We start from the raw sequence: 18,208 nt of genomic DNA on the forward strand, positions 1-18,208 counted from the left end.
AGCCCGCAAGGTGGTGGCAGCACGCAAGCGGCGGCAAGAAAACCTCGATTCGGAGCGGACGCGGGAAACAGTGGTAAAACGCCGAAAGCGGGTTGTTACCAGCGCTTGGTGGTACCGAGGCGCGCTTCTAGTGAGACTTTCTCGATTCCTCGTTCGGCCACAGCTGCTAGTGGCTTGACATCTTCATCACGATCGCATCAATCCGCAACGAGCAGTCACGTGCCAACGCTACAACCTTTTATCCAACATTATCTCGCCACATAATACACCCACCATAAGTTCGTAATCTTGAAAGGAAGATTGTGTCCCACGGCTTAGTAACCACTTATTTATTTTTTGTACGTAAATTAATCAATAAATAGTTTATGAAATCTTGGGTGTCTGTAAGTTTATAGAATCACACTCTTATGTATATAATAAACATCGTTTATATATGTGGATATACAATCACCCCTATAATGAGTCGAGTCTTTATACGGTATGTGGGCGAACGTTTCACTGTTTTGCCAACAAACATTGCAGCTTCGCCCGAGCATCACTAGTCCGTTGGTGAAGATGGCAGTAGTTTTCTTTTTGTTGACCGTGCTGGAGGTCTCGCAACCGTTTCGTATGCGTTAATGTATGTCATTAGGAGAAAGTCATGTGCATTACTAGCGCAATCATGTTTGCTAAGCTAAGCTAAGCTAAGCATTAGTTATCAGCCTCTGCATCTATTTGTAACTATAGGATCGCAAGCATAGCTTAGTGGACTGCAAGTTCGCGGTATGCTCAAGGTGCACAAATACGTCGGCTTCCTAGAAAACTTGAAAAAGTGCAAGTATATAAGATTTAGAACAATGCGAGTTATGTATGAGCATGCACAATACCCGTATTAAACCAATAAAAATTCTTTACGCAAGCAATTCTTCCTTTTTGTTTTTTTTCCAGGCCTACTCTCTGGACCTCTCAGTGAACTCTTCACCACAGTTCCCGTACTGGTCGGAGGATGTGTTCTTGCAGCGACCGGCATCATAGCATCAGCCTTCGCCCCGAATATCACATGGCTCACGATTACGCTAGGGGCTATGCACGGTATTTGTTTAAACCAGTATAGCACATCTCGGCTTGTGTTCTGTTTTTATGCTCTTTAACAGCAAAAGCTGCCTTGAGATCACCACAAAGGCCGCATGTGGTGCCGTAGTTGTCCGTGACCGCTGGTGTCCGTAAGCACTATCTTGCAAAATAAGAACAAAAACAAGTAAATAAAAGCACCAAGGACTCAACTGGATTCTAACCAAGGTTCACTTTGTGCAAGATCAGTATTTTACCACTGAGCCACACCAGCTTTTGTTTCATTGAACTGCGAAACGCCAGCGCTGGATGGTACGTCGCAAACTGGCCTTAGGCAGGCTTGAAGCCGTAAAAGAAATCATGTTAATATGAATAATGAAGCGTTTAGGAACAAAAAGAAAACAGGCGTCACACACTGCGACTTGCATAACAAAAGAATCTTAAAATGCTCAAACCCATTACAAAAGCTTCACGCATAATTCTTAGACGGCGTCACCAAAAGAATAAAAAAATTCGCAAAATGATTTGAATGTGTGGAGTGGTTACTAAGCTTTTCCGAAGAATGACAGAGGATGCCTAATGAAATGCCTCTCTATACTTCGCAAAAGTTATAATGATCAATGATATAATGGGTACTTGGCAACTGTACTTGTACTAGTTACTTAAAGAAGGTAATAAACATCAGGCCTGCACAGAAGGCACATCACAGTCACAGTGAAAGCTAGAAGAGCGGCTTTACAGAGCCTGTTCTAAACACTTATTGGGTATCTGCTGCGAGCACAACTGCTGGGTACCCACCATGGCAATACTAATAATACTTTCAGAGTAGTAGACTAGCATTCACTATGCTATTTTTCGTCTTTAGTCTGAGAAGCGTTGTAATTGCTAAACACTTGCAAGAAATTTTCTGCCAATTTATCATGCAGTAGCTGACGACGATATATTATGCCTGAAGTGATTGATTGATATGTGGGGTTTAACGTCCCAAAACCACCATTTGATTATGAGAGACGCCGTTGTGGAGGGCTCCGCAAACTTCCACCACCTGGGGCTCTTTAACGTGCACCCAAATTTGAGCACACGGGCCTACAACATTTCTGCCTCCATCGGAAATGCAGCCGCCGCAGCCAGGATTTGAACCCGCGACCTGCGGGTCAGCAGCCGAGTACCTTAGCCACTAGACCACCACGGCGGGGCTATGCCTGAAGTGAGTCTGCGCAATGGTTATTAGCTGAAGAAAAACCACCATTTGCGATGACTCGGAGCATTGTACGACCAACTCAATACTCTAATCACAATATGTGACGCCTCGTTGTTCTTTCGCTGTTCTAAAATGCTGAATTACTCATATTATTGCGACTCCTTTCGCGACATCAAGGCTGCCTTAAGAAACCTTGCAAAAAACGTCCCGAGCACCAGCGTATCTCAATGGAAGAATACTCAACTGGCATGCAGTGAACACAGGTTCGAGCTCCACTCGTTAAGAAAGAGCAGGAAAATGTGTGAGTGTAAAGCCGCAATACCAAAGAAAGTAGAAAATATCTGAGAATGACCTATTGGTGTCATTTTAATACTGACGCGTTGCTAGACAAGTCCCGTGAACTACAGATGCACGATATGTAGTGTGAATATGCTTTATGAGTTGACTTTATCAAATTGTAAGTCTAAGTTAGGCGTGGGCATCGATGTATGTGTACGTAGTGAATGCCGTTGTGGGCGAGTTTATGGAGGAAAATTAAATAGCAAATAATAGAAAACAAACCGGCGCAGTAAGTTCATATAACGCGAAAAAGAAACAACCGCAAACTTCGTGTAGTTGAGCAACGTTTACAATTATTGACTAGCTCATCAGTAGGGATATGTCAGCCTTATATAACTGAGACAAGTAGTACTCATTGCTGCCTGGTGAACCACTTTGAGGTGTGAACTGTGCGAAAAAAAGAACAGGTACCCACGCCCCCAGACGTTTGAGGAATGCGGAAGTTCTGAGAAAGATATATCCCTGCTTTGTCTTAGAATATCGCCTACAAATGAACGTTACAGCATGCGACCTATACAGCTGCCTGTTAGCTTGAAAACAATGTGCGCTAACAGAGCAACTGCTCGCGTTTTCAGTGGAGTCAACGTACTGTAAACTTTTGAAAGTGTGTGTACAACAAAAAGCATTTATTTGCGCTGTCTTTCAAGCAAAATGTATTACAGAAAGAGCCAAGATACATGACTAAGAAAAACAGAAGTCAGTGGAAGGTAAAAGGTGGCAATGCAAAATTAGAAAACATGTAGAATGCTGGCGGTAGCATTGTGACAAGCGGACTTGTAAACGATGCAACTGCTTTGTATGCCGCTTCTCCAATTCCGTCAAAGGAGCAGAATAGTACAAGAGCATAACGAGAAGGCGGGTTTGAACGAAGTGCTGTCGAGACGAATTGGGTGAGTAAAAATGCAATAAGAATATTTAGTGAAATATTAAAAAAGCAGGAAAATGAGGAGAGGCGATTAGCCGAAGCATAAGTTGCACAGAATCATGGTTATCGAAAGAGAGCTCCACTTGACAATTATAGTTTTTCAGAAATAAGCAGTGGCACAAATTTCTGAAAGGACTTTATTTTCATCAGTTTTCTTCGCGTATAAACCAATTGGATGGCATAAAAAGCCCTCTTTTAAGCGTGTGTAGACGCTGAATTGAGTGCGGTAAGCTTGTGAATAATGTATAACTGCGTATTATCTGTTTTCTGTGAACCGGGGCTTTATTTCCAGTCTCTCACAGGACAGTCCAAAATTTTCGTCATACAATACGAATCATTGCCGAAGGGCGTTGTTGTCAAAAATGTCAGTTGCGTGTTGTTTATAGCTTTGCAAGTGTGTACGTAGAAGACATCAAAAGAGGCACTGTGAAAGTTACAAAAGTGAAGACCAAGTGGTATAACAGTTATTGAACGTGCTATTCAATTTATCACATAATACAAACAAAACTAAGGTCTGTGAAGCATTCAGTACTTGCTAAAATGTACAAATCACAGAACTACTCGTCAACGGCACCTGCTGGTTGGACACAGACAGAAAACTACGTGGAGTCTGCCCGCTGATGTCTAATTTCTTTATTGAACTGTGCCTCAGAGATTTCCTCACATAGTGTCGTCAATACTATGTGCAGGTCTGGGTCTCGGCATCGTGATAACCATGCTTCAAGTCCTCATCAGCATGTACTTCGAGCGATACCGCGGTGCCGCCAACGGCATCATGTTCGCTGGCTCCACCGCCTCTGCATTCATCTTCCCGCATTTGCTTCTCTTCCTTGGAAACACATACGGGTTCCGAGGTAGCCTTCTCCTGTTTAGGGCCGTCCTCATGAACATGGTTGCTGTGAGTATTGCCTTCAGGGAGCCGCCTTGGGTGCGACTACAAAGAATCAACAGCAGAAAAGGCGTGGAGAGAACACAGCGTCTCTCACTCTCCACTGTGCAGGCGGACGACGAGACTAAAGTGTCTGCCATTGAGGCTGTGCTGCGAAACATTCGCTCAGTGCTGCAGTGCGCCATGATATACGTTCTTGTGATAACGTGGCTAGTGTTCTGTTACAACTACGATATCTTCTTCTCCACGGTAGTAGACTTTGCTATGGACAAAGGAGTATCTCTGGAGGACGCTGTGTCTTTCATCACGTACACCTCCATCACGGATCTCGTTGGCAGGGTTATACTGCCCATTCTGACCGATCGCGGCTTCTTGGAGCGGTCAACGTTAATGGCATTGGATTATTTTCTGCTCGGTTTATGTGCTCTGTCACTGCCTTTCTGTGAGTCGCACTGGACACTGTTGGCAGCTTGTCTCGGTGTTGCTTTATTTTTGGGGTGTGCCATCACCATGCAAAGTGTTCTGATGGCGCAGTATTTGGGACTAGAAAAACTTGCCGTGGGCTATACGGTTCTTGGTGCATTCTGCGGTCCAGCACTTTTAGGGAAGGCCCCTTTCGTAGGTGAGTATTATTTTTATTTCTTTTAGGGAGCGGGTGTGCTGTGCGTTACTCACAAGAGAACATGTGAGATTTCATATGTATTCAGTGCCAGCAACTGTTTATAAAGGGTTGTGTCTTCAAGCAGGATATAGTGGTCTATCGACCCATTCAATAGAATAAGTAACTAAATAGAAACTTTACAGCAATTTACTGCATATTCGGGAGCCAGAACTAAGAGGCGTGACTAAAAACGTTGGCATATCCCACGTACAGTGGAAATTGATGATATGCGAAACACGAGAGAGGAAGCTTGATATGTCAGTTTGAAATCAGCACAACGTCAAGGGACGAACGTAAATTATACCGTACATGACTTCAATGTCATAATTGTCATGTTTGGACGTGTCATTTACTTTCGTTGCCTAATGGCGTCACGTGATACCAAATGTGATATATGTGGAGCTAGCTGAACGGCCACGAGTGCACTATGAGCGTAGCCTGTAGTCATGTTTTAGATGACGAGAATATAGTGATTATCATGCTTGGACGTGTCATTTACCTTCTTAGTTCATTCGCGTCAACTGTTACCAAATTTCGCGTATGTGAAGCTAGCGAAACGACCGCGAGTGAATTATGAGCGTAGCATGTAGTCATGTTCTTAATGTCAGGCATCACATGATTATCATGTTTGCATCTGCAGTCATACACCTTCGGCATCCATTCACGTCCCGTGATACCAAATTTTGTCATGTAGTCACGTGGTACAATACCAGTTTTACAATAGGTCATGGGAACCAAAGCACCGCAGGAGCAGCACGACCATAAAATTTAAATCATGACATGTGTGACATACATGTCATCATTTTCATGTTGTGACTAGCCACCTATGCTCATCATACAGTTATGCTGTACCATACCAGTTTTTGTATTGATACCATTTTCTAAATGACCAGGAGAGTTAAAAGTCGTAGGCGGATAGATAGACCGATAGATGGATATATATATATATATATATATATATATATATATATATATATATATATATATATATATATATATATATATATATATATATATATATAGATAGATAGATAGATAGATAGATAGATAGATAGATAGATAGATGTGACGTAGGAAGATGTGACGTATAACATTGATAGTAGAGGCAGAGGAAGAAGTGACAGTGGAATTTTGGGCTACAGCCACAGGAATGTCTTTGATGCCATTCGAAATTATATTCATAAAACAAAATGAATGCGCCTCGAAATTCCTATTTGTATATTTGTTATTATAGTATTAGGCAAATTCTAAACATAAATTTTAAACGCGTCTGAAATCACTGCAATTTCCATTCAGGATATATATTAATACACAACAGCCGGCACAGCCCGGCTGCAAAAAAGAGAAAGACGACGTTGGTGGCTGGTTGTTGATGAACTTAAAGATATACAGTTCACACCAAAGAGTCTCGTTTTACGCTTTAATTCAAGAACTGACTTTATTTTTCGAAACTCATTAGTCGCGACTACACACCCCGCAAATAGTATTCGCACAAGCGCTACTACAGCAATAGAATGTAAAAATTAAACATATTCGTCCAATACACAACCTAAAGTCAATGCTTAGCATACAATTCGATGATATATTTCCTCATAACGCGAAACAATTGGTATATAGGTATTTAAATGACCAGTTAGCAGATTATCTAGCTCACCTAGAGATAAGCAATATCATAGCGACTGATGCATCTGTGTCAAAAGAAAAGGCTGGGGTTGGCATCTTCTCTTCTTCTTTGGACTGGTCCTTTTCGATTCGACTCCCAGATTATACCCCGGTATTCATTGCAGAATTATTGGCCATTGTTCTTGCCCTACGCAAATTGCCCTCAAGCGAATCATTAGCAGTTATCATTACTGATTCGTTATCAGTTTGTAATGCACTTTCTGCGGCAGTAAATTTTGAGCTGATGAATACGTTCCGGCATTTAGTACCGAAAAACGTAAAAAAACTGCATTTCCTATGCGTACCAGGCCACCGCGGATTATATTTGAACGAAATGGCGGACTCTTTAAAAGCAGTATCCCTGGGTGGGCCCACCATCCCAGTTTTGCCAGATACGGCTTACGTAACAGCGCTAAGGTTCCGAAATGCTTGCCTGCAACGGGGAAAAAGTAATTTGGATAAATTCAAAGATTTCGAGCATTTGAGCTATTGCTGGAATAAACAATGGTGTGCATCTAGCCAGTTAGAGGTCACTTATACCAGATTGCGCTGTGCAGTTCCACAACTAACTTATTACTCTAACAAAGCTCGGCTCAAGGCGTCACCGCTATGCATTTGGTGCGATGAAATGGAAACAATTGAACATTTCTTTTTATTCTGTCATCGTTATTCTTATCAGAGAAAAAGATTTTTAGTAGCCCCATTAAAAAAGCTTGGAATACAAGTAAATCTACCAATAAATTTATCACTTGGCGGAACTTCATTTGGTTACTGCCACAGGGATGTATGCTCCGCGGTGTTTGATTACATCAACGCAACTAAAACATTACCGTGCTAGTGAACCACTACCTTTTCAGATCTTTAGTTTATAATTCGTAGTTATGTCTTTCAAAAACAAAAGATGGTTTGACCGGCTGCTCAGCAAACATTTTTGTTTTTTGGTAGTAATATTTTGAGCTGCTTTTTCAGATTGGCTTTATTTTTATTTTAGTTTCATTTAAGTATCCTGCCGCCCGGCTCTTGGCCCATCCCCCTTTGTGGGTAAGTGCCATTCATCAGAGGTCATCAGCATCAGCATCAGCAACTGTCGCCATCTTGTTCGCCGAGCACGGTGCATCATATTTAATTTATTATATAAGTTACCCGTAACATTATTGGTGGAGGTGGACGACTCCCGTACCTCGATGGAGACGCGCAGCGGTCGCAACACCGGAGACTCTGCGGCTACTTCAACTGCCAGTGCCTCATCACCGCCGGCCTCTTGATCCGAGTCGACAACCTACGTCACCCTGCCACCCCTGCGGAATCCTGGAACTTTCTCTGCTGACGGTACCATCGAAGTTGACTCCTGGCTGCACCGGTACGAGCGAGTCAGTGCTACCCAGCGCTGGGATCTCACGCTCATGCTCGCCAATGTTGTGTTCTACCTCGACGGCACGCCGTGGACATCGTTAGAAACTAACGAAGCCGGATTCACAAGCTAGGATCTTTTCAAATTGAAGATCCGTGGTCTTTTCGGCGATTAATCTGGTCGTCAGCTTGCTGCTAAGAAGACTCTCACCACTCGCGCCCAGATGTCTACTGAATCGTACGTCTCATACATTCTTGACGTCTTGGCGCTTTGTAGCAAGGTCGACCAGCGCATGTCAGAAGAAGAAAAAGGCAATCACGTCTTCGAAGAGATTGCTGACGATGCCTTCAACCTGCTGGTTTTTAAGAATGTCACAAGCATCGACACAATCCTTACAAAATGCCGCCGTCTAGAACAGGCTAAAGCCCGCCGCGCCACCCACGGCATCACGCGCCTGCCGAACACAGCTGCTACTTCCTCTTGCGATGACGCCGTCCGCCCAGTTCCCCGATGTGACAACCTCCCCCGCATCATTCGTCGCGAGGTCGAGGCAGCCCAGCCAGTAGCGACTCCATTTCCAACACCTGATTCTTCACCGACCACCATCTCACTGATACAAGCCATCGTTCGTCAAGAATTATCGAACGTCGGCCTACACCCCATTCAGCCAGTCTACTCTGCCGAGCTCTTTTATCGTCGTCCCTCCGCTCCTCGATTTGGTTCCAACTACTCTCGACAGCGCAATTTGTCTGAATGGCGTACACTGGACGACAAGCCCATATGCTTCAACTGCCGACGTGTCGGTCATATTGCTCGCCACTGCCGCAATCACTGGGCTCCGCTGGCACACTATGGGCCTCCTACCCAGGCCACTTCTGTCCACCAGTCGTCATCGACATTTGATTTTGATTTCCCTATGCCGACCACATCCTCTGATTCTGCCGCACCTCTGACGAGGCCTCGCTACGTCCGCTCACCATCCCCTGCTCGCCGTCAATCTCGTTCGCCCCCACAACGCCGTCCTGCCTCTTCGACTTTTTCGCAGCGCCCCCGACCGGAAAACTTGGCAGTGCAGCTTCTGGAGGTGAAGCTGCATTGACGATGACCTGTGCAAGAAATCCTCGCGTAACACTACCGACCACCCGGAATCTTTTGAACGTTACTTCAGACAATGTACCTGTGCGCACGTTGATCGATACTGGCGCTTATGTGTCCATAGTGAGTGCTGCTCTTCGTCGCCGCCTAAAGAAAGTTATCAAAGCCGCCTTGAAACGAGCCGTTCGAGTCGCCGACGGGGGAACTGCCGCGATTATTGGCATGTGCTCTGCCCGTGTGACTATCTCCGATAGAAGCACTGCTGTTCTTTTCACCGTTATAAAATATTGCCCTCATGAAGTGAATCTAGGCATGGATTTTCTAACCGCTCACTCGGCCCTTATAGATTGTTCAGCCGGCTGTCTTGATTTTGAAATGCCTCTACTTTCTGATCTTACCAACCCACCCCAAAGTCGCCTTTGCTGCATTCATTTCGCACGCCTTCCGCCTAACTGTGTCACACATATCGACCTCTTCTCTACACCACCTGTACCTGACAACGATGACATGGTGGGCCCAATTCATGCCATGATGCTTACGCATGGCGTCGCTGTTCCGCACACCATTTTGACAATCGTTGAAAACCACACATGCCTTCCTATTGTCAATTTTGCCCTCACTGCCCAAATTTTTTCACAAGGTATCTCCCTGGCCGAAATTACTGCTCTACAACATCATACGGTTTAACCCTTCAGAGTGGATGATTGCTGCACCTCAGACCATGAACCAACTTTATCACGTTAATCGGGCGTCGACGCTGACCACATGGTACCATCAGACCTCGCTCCTGATCAAGCGGAAGCCCTTCGTCACGTCCTGTAATCCTATAGTGACATTTTCGACTTCGCCAGCACGGCTTCAAGCCGAACGAGGGTTGTTGCTCATCGCATCAATACTGGTGACGCGAGTCCCATTCACCGACGTCCATACCGTGTTTCCGAGTCCGAGCGGATAGCCATACAACAGGAAGTCGAAAAGATGCTTGCAAAAGACATAATAGAGCCCTCTTGTAGCCCCTGCGCTTCTCCTGTTGTCCTGATCAGAAAGAAGGATGAAACATGGCGCTTTGGTGTTTATTATAGGCATCTCAACAAAATTACGAAGAAAGATGTTTACCCATTGCCTAGAATCGACGACGCCTTAGGCTGCCTTTTCGGTGCTACGTATTTTTCCACTATCGACCTTCGATCTGGCTATTGGCAGATCGCTGTGGACAAGATGGACCGTGAGAAGACCGCATTCGTCACTTCTGACGGGCTTTATCACTTCCAAGTTATGCCCTTTGGTATCTGTAATGCACCTGCCACATTCGAAAGAATGATGGACTCATTGCTCCAAGGGTTTATATGGTCAACCTGCTTATGGTATTTGGACGACGTTATCGTTTTCTCGCCCACATTCGACTCCTATCTCAAGCGTTTATCGGTGATTCTTGAATTTTTTCGTCGAGGTGGGCTCCAACTGAACTCGTCGAAATGCCACTTTGCTCGTCGTCAAATAACCGTACTTGGCCACATCGTCGATGCCGCAGGAGTCCACCCGGATCCCGCAAAAATTCGCGCCGTCACGGACTTTCCTGTTCCAAAGTCAACAAAGGACGTTCGCAGTTTTGTGGGCTTGTGCTCCTACTCTCGACGGTTTGTTAAGGACTTCGCTATCATTGCACGTTAACCCACAAACCTCCTGAAGAAGGACACCCCGTTTTTCTGGGGCGCTCATCAAGCCTCATCTTATTCTGTCTGGTATTATTCTGTCTGGTAGAAATGGCAAAAAGGAATTATTGCACTCTTTCAGTATTTACGTGTGCTTTATCCTCCTTGTGTTAGGATTACGTATGATTTGAAATACCTTAAATTTTGTATACTCGATTCTTAGCCAATCCCTCTGAGTGGGCAAGAGCCATATCGGAGGCATCATCATCGTCATCATTATAAACATGGCGTAATCCAGGCCTGGCCTCCCATTCATAATAGTGTCACACGAGTCGACTGGATGAAGACCTGGCCGCCGCACATCAGCCTCACATCATTTGCGAAGGGACCGGCAACACGCCTCAGCTGAACATCAACCATAGAATAGGCGACCTCAAGTGCGCGTAGTTACCGGCATTCTGACAGAACCATCGACCGACCTTCCCATCCCCAAGTACACAGGAGCAGCGGACGATGGATTTGTACAAAGCTGCTTCGACCTGTGCGAGCTCCACGCTACGGCTGCATCGTAGAAGTGTGGCAGCTTGGGCTAGTTGGTATGGCATAAAGATAGTTATAGCGCGAGAACAAAACGACGACACTTTCGTGTCCTTCTTTCGTGTCCTTGTTTCGTGTCCTTCTTGTCTCTGTGTCGTCGTTTTGTTCTCGCGCTATAACTATCGTCGGGCTGCGTCATGTCACAACAGGAAATGGTCACTTACCTCAGAGAGTACGTCACCAGTGAAGCATTTAAATTTTACCTCACCCACATCTTCGAGAACAACAAATCGTAGCAAAAAATAAAAAAAGATGATCAACCATTTTAACGACTATGACAAGGGCTTCCTTATTACCAATCATCTGGAGACAATCACACTCAGCCGCTAGAGTTCACCCTCTGTACTTAAAACACAAAGCTTCCCATCAGGTTTCTCTTTTGTACTAAAGTCCGCATTTTTAAAATCGGCGCTTCGACATATCACTCGAGACGTTGCTCACCCTATTGCTCTTCCACATGCTTCGCCTCACATATATGGTCCACCACCTGGTTTTCTACGACGCAGCTCTTCAAAAGATCCTAACTGTCACTATTCGTCTGATAAGGACACCTTGTTCACGGTAGACCAGCTGACGCACGGGAAAATACCAAACAACGCCATGACGACTCGAAGAGTGAAAATCAGTCTTCAGGCATTAGAGAAGTTTACTCCCCTTTTCCCAAACTTGGTCCACTTCCTGGTTTTCCATCACTTGGCTCTTTCGTCGCTCACACACCCACTACGGTCGGGATAGAGCTGCAGACTCCGAAGATCCTCTGCCAAGCCCAGTGCCTACCGTTCATATTCATGCATCGAAACAGCTCCTCCTCCAAGTGGCGGACACAGAAACAGTCCCAAGTGAAATCCGACCGAGTCAAGCCTTTGGTGGTGTCTCCTTTGAGTTCCCAGCCACCTGAGAGTCCAACCAACAGAGGAGGCTTGGAAGGATCAACTCTCAAGCACTTCCGTGTGCCGGAAACATTCATTAAGAAAAGCATTGCGAGAGCCTAAAAAGAGCTTACTCTCATTTCTACGGCACCGCAGACTTGCCAAAATGTGCAGTTCAAACCTGGTCATGCCACGTCACCTGTGGTACCCTCATGCACTGCTCACCAATTCAAGAATCGAACCAATTCAGAAGTACATCATAGATCAAACCTCGTACGCAGTTGTATTTTAAAAGCGTCCGTAATGAACCACGTCACTGAAGTCTCTGAAGAGCATCCTAGCTCTAATGGCGCACCACCAGCTATGCCCGATAAGCAAGAAACCGGCTCACAATGCACTAGCTGTCGATAGGACACGTCAACTTGCGAAAGAAATGAACGCCAAATCCTGGAAGGCACTCTTTTACAGCCATCTCCTGAGCAATATCAGCAACGAAAGCAAAGCCAAGCCCACAAACACCAGCGACACCAACAGAGACTTCAACAAAGGCGTTAACAAACGCGAAATATAACGGAAGCACACTTTCCGATTAAAGAACATCAAAAAATAAGATCTCCAACTGAAAGACCATTCCAAGACGCCAGATTATCTCGCACAAAGGAAAGTCGGCAGAGACGCTCCCTGCACCTGCTTCTACACCAACTGCGACACCACAGAAAACGCCGAGAAATACGCGGAAGCACGGCTTGCACACCGCCAGAACTCAGGCATCACGCCGCCACAATCTGTCAAGAAGCAAGTATTCTAGATGCAAAGCGTCAGTCACAGCCTTGACTCAGAATCCAACGCATGAGACATCCTACCTTCCGACGCTACAAGGACTCCCAACTTTGTTCGTTCCTCACTACAATCCGGGCTGTGTCATGATCATTTTTCATGTCGAACGCATGGTTATGCTCTCCAGAACGCAACAGCCAACCTCGCCCACCTGAAGTCTCCTAGACATAATCAGACTTCCCTACCTGTGAATGTATTTGTGCAAGTGAATGAACCACTGTGTTACATGGAGCTACTCGACTTTCTGGTATATTTTTGATTATTCTGAGACTCCACTTGTTGACGCGTTAATGTTTGTAGCTCGCGTATTCTCTCGAGGGAGAGGGAATGCTGTAACGTAGGAAAGCAAAGGAGAAGTGACAGTGGAATAAACATGACGTATGAGCCAGGCCACGTCTCCCGTTCATCATAGTGTCACATAGATACGCTTTAAATGGGTAGAAATAACAGGAAGGAGGCCAACTGATTCGTGGCTACAATGAAGGCGCAAGTAAAATTCAATCCTCCTACACTTAGTGATAGTACTTTAAGCCTAAGGGGCGTGAGCCGCCACACGATGTAAAGGACACAGTCGAATACATCCATTCATCCATCCATTCATCGATATCACTCTGTATACCATTAGACTGTATATATGACAGACTCACTGAGGTGAGCCAACTAGTACCGACTGATGTGGGTATAGTGCCGGACTGAACAACCTTTTACTGATGAGGCCGGCTGAAAAGTTCAAGCACTTCACCACATTGCAACGCAGGCATACGAAAATTGCCTTTTGCTAAGGTGTCTGTAGTTTATCTTAAATTTATTTATAACGAGATATCTGTTGTGCAGATCGTGTCGTTTTACTGTGTAGAAGAGGCAACATAGTGCAATGTGCACAAGTGTAGCTTATAGAGTTACACGCATACCAACAGCTCTAGTACCCCTTCGTTGAACGGTGATTTTAAGTAGCAAACCAACAACGAGAGTAGACTGCACGAAGCAGCCTAATAACTTGTAATGTATTTACAGTCTTCTTTCTCAATATGGTGATACGAACACTAACAGACATCATTGTCGCACAATATGTATGAGTAGGCCATTGTACGTTTTCGCTCTATACGGACAGGCCAACTGCTGTTTAGAAAAAAATTGAAATTCGCACATTTCATTTAAAAGCAGTCAAAGTGATGCGTAATCATAGTTTTAAATTAGGTTGCAGCGTTCAAGAAAAATTGTTTCGAGTGAAGCCGAATGGCCTGTTCGATCTTCTTTCTTCTTGAATTCTACGATATCTGGCATGACCTTAAGGCAAACGTATCTCTTGACTACCAGCCGAATTTTGCATTACTTTCTGATAAGCGTAATCACAGGTGCTGTGTTCAGATGTGGCCGCAAAGAGGGTTTTCATTCCCTATCATGACATTCTAAGATTCCGTCAAGAAAGTGCACTTTTACATTGGCTTTGTACAGCTAGAACAAAGCATTCATGCGGTTCTGGCTTATTTATACTATGCAAATTTGGGTCTATAGTATAGTGGCCTTCGTACCTGTTCCGAATAATTGGTGTTGTAAAAAATAAAAGCAAATAAATTTAACTAAACAAGTATAAATGTAGGAAACATGAAGAGATTTGTTGATTTTCAGCCAATTGTTGCGAGCAGAAAAAAACATAATTCCTAAATTACCCGTAATGAGACGAGAAAAGGTAATTAATTAGAGGCTGACTGAGATTTTGGTTACTTCACTCAAGCTGGACAAGGTTTAGTGTGCAAGGGTTGAGTATTTTCATAAACAGGTGTTTCTAAGAGTATCGTGATATTCCACGGGATGACACTGCAATACAGTCCTTTTACTTCAATTCCAAGAAATATAAGTTTTTGTGCAGAGTTGTAAATTATGGGCAACATTATCGATTCCATGGAGAACCGTCAATAGTGTGTTATGTAATACTACGCATATTAGGAATGAAGTATAGGGACATTGCGTTCGTTTAGGTACCAGAAGCTGTGTCTGTCATCTTACCGTCGGTGCCTGAAAGGGTAGCATACGGCGCATGCGCCGAGGTGAGTAACGCTAAACTAAAGCTTTTCGTATCCCACTCTAAAGCTTTTAATTTTGCCCCCTATGCAATGACACATATCGCTTTGTTTCATAGCATGCAGAAAATGTTAGCATGGGCGCCCAAAATAGGTTTTTTTACTGAGTAATCTAACTTTTTATATATTTTCAGGGTTCTTCAGAGACGACCTTGGATCGTACAACGAAATGTTCTGGGTCCTTGGAAGTCTAGGCTTTCTCGTCTGCGTGATATGGGTTCTAGTGTCCTTGGTCGACAAGAGGAGGGCTCGCAAGTGGCAGCCTGACATTGCAGGCAGCTTCAATCGACCAAAAACATGACCAAATAAAGCAATATGCATAGATGCAATGATTCAGAACCTATTATTGCACTAGCTTGAGTGTCAAGGATCACTGGTGCCATAAAATGACTCGGTCACATTCAAATCGGTAACATTTTAAATGTGAAGAGTTTTTAAGTGAACTAAAAGCATTTAGAATAATTCTGTGTCTGTCTGTCTGTCCGTCTGTCTGTCTAGGCGCCTGCTCCTGTGGTGTCATGGTAACCTAAATATATACTAGAATGGCACGAAAGGACATTTTGTCTATGACGAATGTGACACTGACGTCCCGACATGAATCCCGTGTGTGGTCTCTCCCTTACGTCGTAGAAACAACCCTTTGCATCGGTCGCTTGGGGGACACACCCACTTTGCACGACCTGTGGTATACGGTATACATCAGCAGGTGTTTGACAGCCTAAAGCAAATGACAGATTTTGGAATTATGAGAATACAGTTTGAAATTACCACGTGTACGGATTAACAAGTTAATGTAGTTGATAATTAGGTTTCGGCGTCGAAAGTGCTGTGATGAGAGGAAGCTACTTATTGGTGCGAAAAAGACAAATCGTGGCTCAATGTCGGTTCGAACGCGGGCACAAATATTAAACCACAGAGCCACGTTATGGCTTACACTGCTTCAGAGAAATGACCCTCACAGGCATGGTGACCGAAGCAGCATCAGCAATGGTGAAAGTGCAGAAAGAAGATTTTAAAAGAATTGATTAAATACTGTATTTGCGAAGTTTAGTGAGGGGCTGCTTTTTACGCTGTTGTTTCCTACTTCAGACACTCAAAGCAATACTCAGTAGCGTGCGATTTACTGTGATAAAATTAACATTGCTGCTCTACTCTCAACGCTCCCGCTACGTCGAACCGCAAGCTACCTTAAATGTGCCAGTGTAGACGAGGTGCCTGGGAAGCCCTCATTATATGCCCTACTACCCAATTAGCACAAGAGTGCTCAATCAGAGAGCCAGTAGCATTGACTGCTGCTCACTGACTCTTTCTCGTGAACCCGATTGCCAAAATTTGTTGAACTTGTACCACTATTTTGTCACTGAAAGTTGTGCAGTGTTGCAGCACAAGAAAAAAAAGACATTCAGAAAATCTATGAAAGCATATCTATACTTGCATATAGAACGGCAATTGGAATTGGAGATAAATCGTAGTAGGAAGTAAGTGAACGCAAGCTCCCTCCAGCCAAAACCTCCTAACAGAAAACATATCGTAGTCATCTGTTTAAGGTCTAAGGTAGTACATGAGCTGACTACCTTGATACCAGAGAAAGGCAGTGATCACAAAAAAAAAACTGCGAAGGAAACTCATACTATAAAGAACTACAATGCACGCTTTGGGTGATGAGTGGAGTGCTGCTATAAACAATATCAACGAATTATTGAAGTAATAGAGTGATTGTGCTTTGAAATGGACAGTATCCAGTTATCCATTCTCAATACAGAGCAAGATCGTGTAAGACACTTAAGTTCCACATTCACTACCCAGAAAAAAATGGAAACGCCACTCGTGATACGCCCCGCTGCACAGTGTGTGCAGACAGTGAGGTACCAGTTTATTTATTAAAACTTGGGGAAGAATAGAGGTGGAAACCGTGACATTCGAAAGCGTGTGAAGTATTCAAAAGTGCCACTGAGGTAAGAAATATGAACTCCCCAGTAATACGTACGCGAAATAGGTGATGTGAACAACTTGAATGATTATTTACATGCACATTCGTTTACTTCAATATGACAAAAGATATTTGCTATATGATTTCAAACATTAAAAAAGAAACGCCAGATTCAGACGAACCCAGAGGGCGCGTCTTCAAGCAGAGGTGTTGTGCAAAAAATTACAGTCGCGTAATGAATTGTGCAATCCAGGAATGTAACTACTACAAGAAACTTCTCTGCAGAGTTTTCATGAAGTATGAAAGTAACCTCCATGGATATGACAGACCTATTGAATGTGTTTCGAGGCTAAAAGGTACTTCCAACTTACATAAATATTTCACCCGGCATCTACGAAGACTCCACCACTGTCTCTCTTCTCCGCAAGAAAGGGTGGGGACATTAAGGTACGATCTCGCCAATATTGATCTCTGGAATATTCACAGAGTGCATAAACTACTGTACTTGGTTGAATCAGAAAAAGAATCGACCATGAATACTTCAGCAAGCTGCGATTGTTAAATCACCAAGAACATTTCAGAAATAAAGACAAACAATTCTAAAATACCGAGTGAGCATCTGAATAGAAAATGCTCGAAAGTAGATAAAGTATAAAAGTAGTAGGCCATTGTCCATTCTTTTGCTGTATTCGTGGAACAGATCGCAACTATGAGCCATCGCGCAAAATTTGACGCTGCCTGGTTCATCGACACGGTAGGTAGCTTCAAAAAAAGTCAGTTCTTCGAGTCTTCGCATATACAAGCCACATCCGTAAACATCTAGGCTCTACTGAGACTTTGACAAGTGCACCGTCTACAGAAAAGGTGCCGAACACGCCACTGTAACAGGAACGGCGGCAAGAACTGCGATGCAAAAGGAGACACCACTAAAAAAATTCGCGAGCTTTGGAGCCTGCCCGACAATGATACCGGAGGAAGAGACCTAATCAGTCCTGAAACGTCAGGTCACTATTTTTTTTCAGTTTTAACATACGAAAATACGAACTAGAAGTCTCTGGAGAGTTTGTGT

At 44.1% G+C, this 18,208-nt stretch overlaps 1 protein-coding gene and 1 long non-coding RNA gene across 3 annotated transcripts in view; one reads left to right on the plus strand and one right to left on the minus strand.

The window, feature by feature from the left end:
* Positions 1–15,533, plus strand: part of LOC119170555 (monocarboxylate transporter 12) — a 118,594-nt gene extending 103,061 nt beyond the window's left edge. For both annotated transcript variants that reach the window (XM_037421759.2, XM_075890439.1), the window contains exons 5-7: positions 928–1,071; positions 4,205–5,026; positions 15,344–15,533. In XM_037421759.2, the coding sequence (XP_037277656.2) occupies positions 928–1,071; positions 4,205–5,026; positions 15,344–15,510 (1,133 nt within the window). In that variant the 3' untranslated portion in view covers positions 15,511–15,533. The remainder of the gene's footprint in view (positions 1–927; positions 1,072–4,204; positions 5,027–15,343) is intronic.
* LOC142803992 (uncharacterized) overlaps positions 1–18,208 on the minus strand; it is an 85,906-nt gene that overhangs the window by 25,727 nt on the left and 41,971 nt on the right. The window lies entirely within an intron of this gene.

This window comes from Rhipicephalus microplus, chromosome 3 (assembly GCF_043290135.1).
Source record: "Rhipicephalus microplus isolate Deutch F79 chromosome 3, USDA_Rmic, whole genome shotgun sequence".
Lineage (NCBI taxonomy): Eukaryota > Metazoa > Arthropoda > Arachnida > Ixodida > Ixodidae > Rhipicephalus > Rhipicephalus microplus.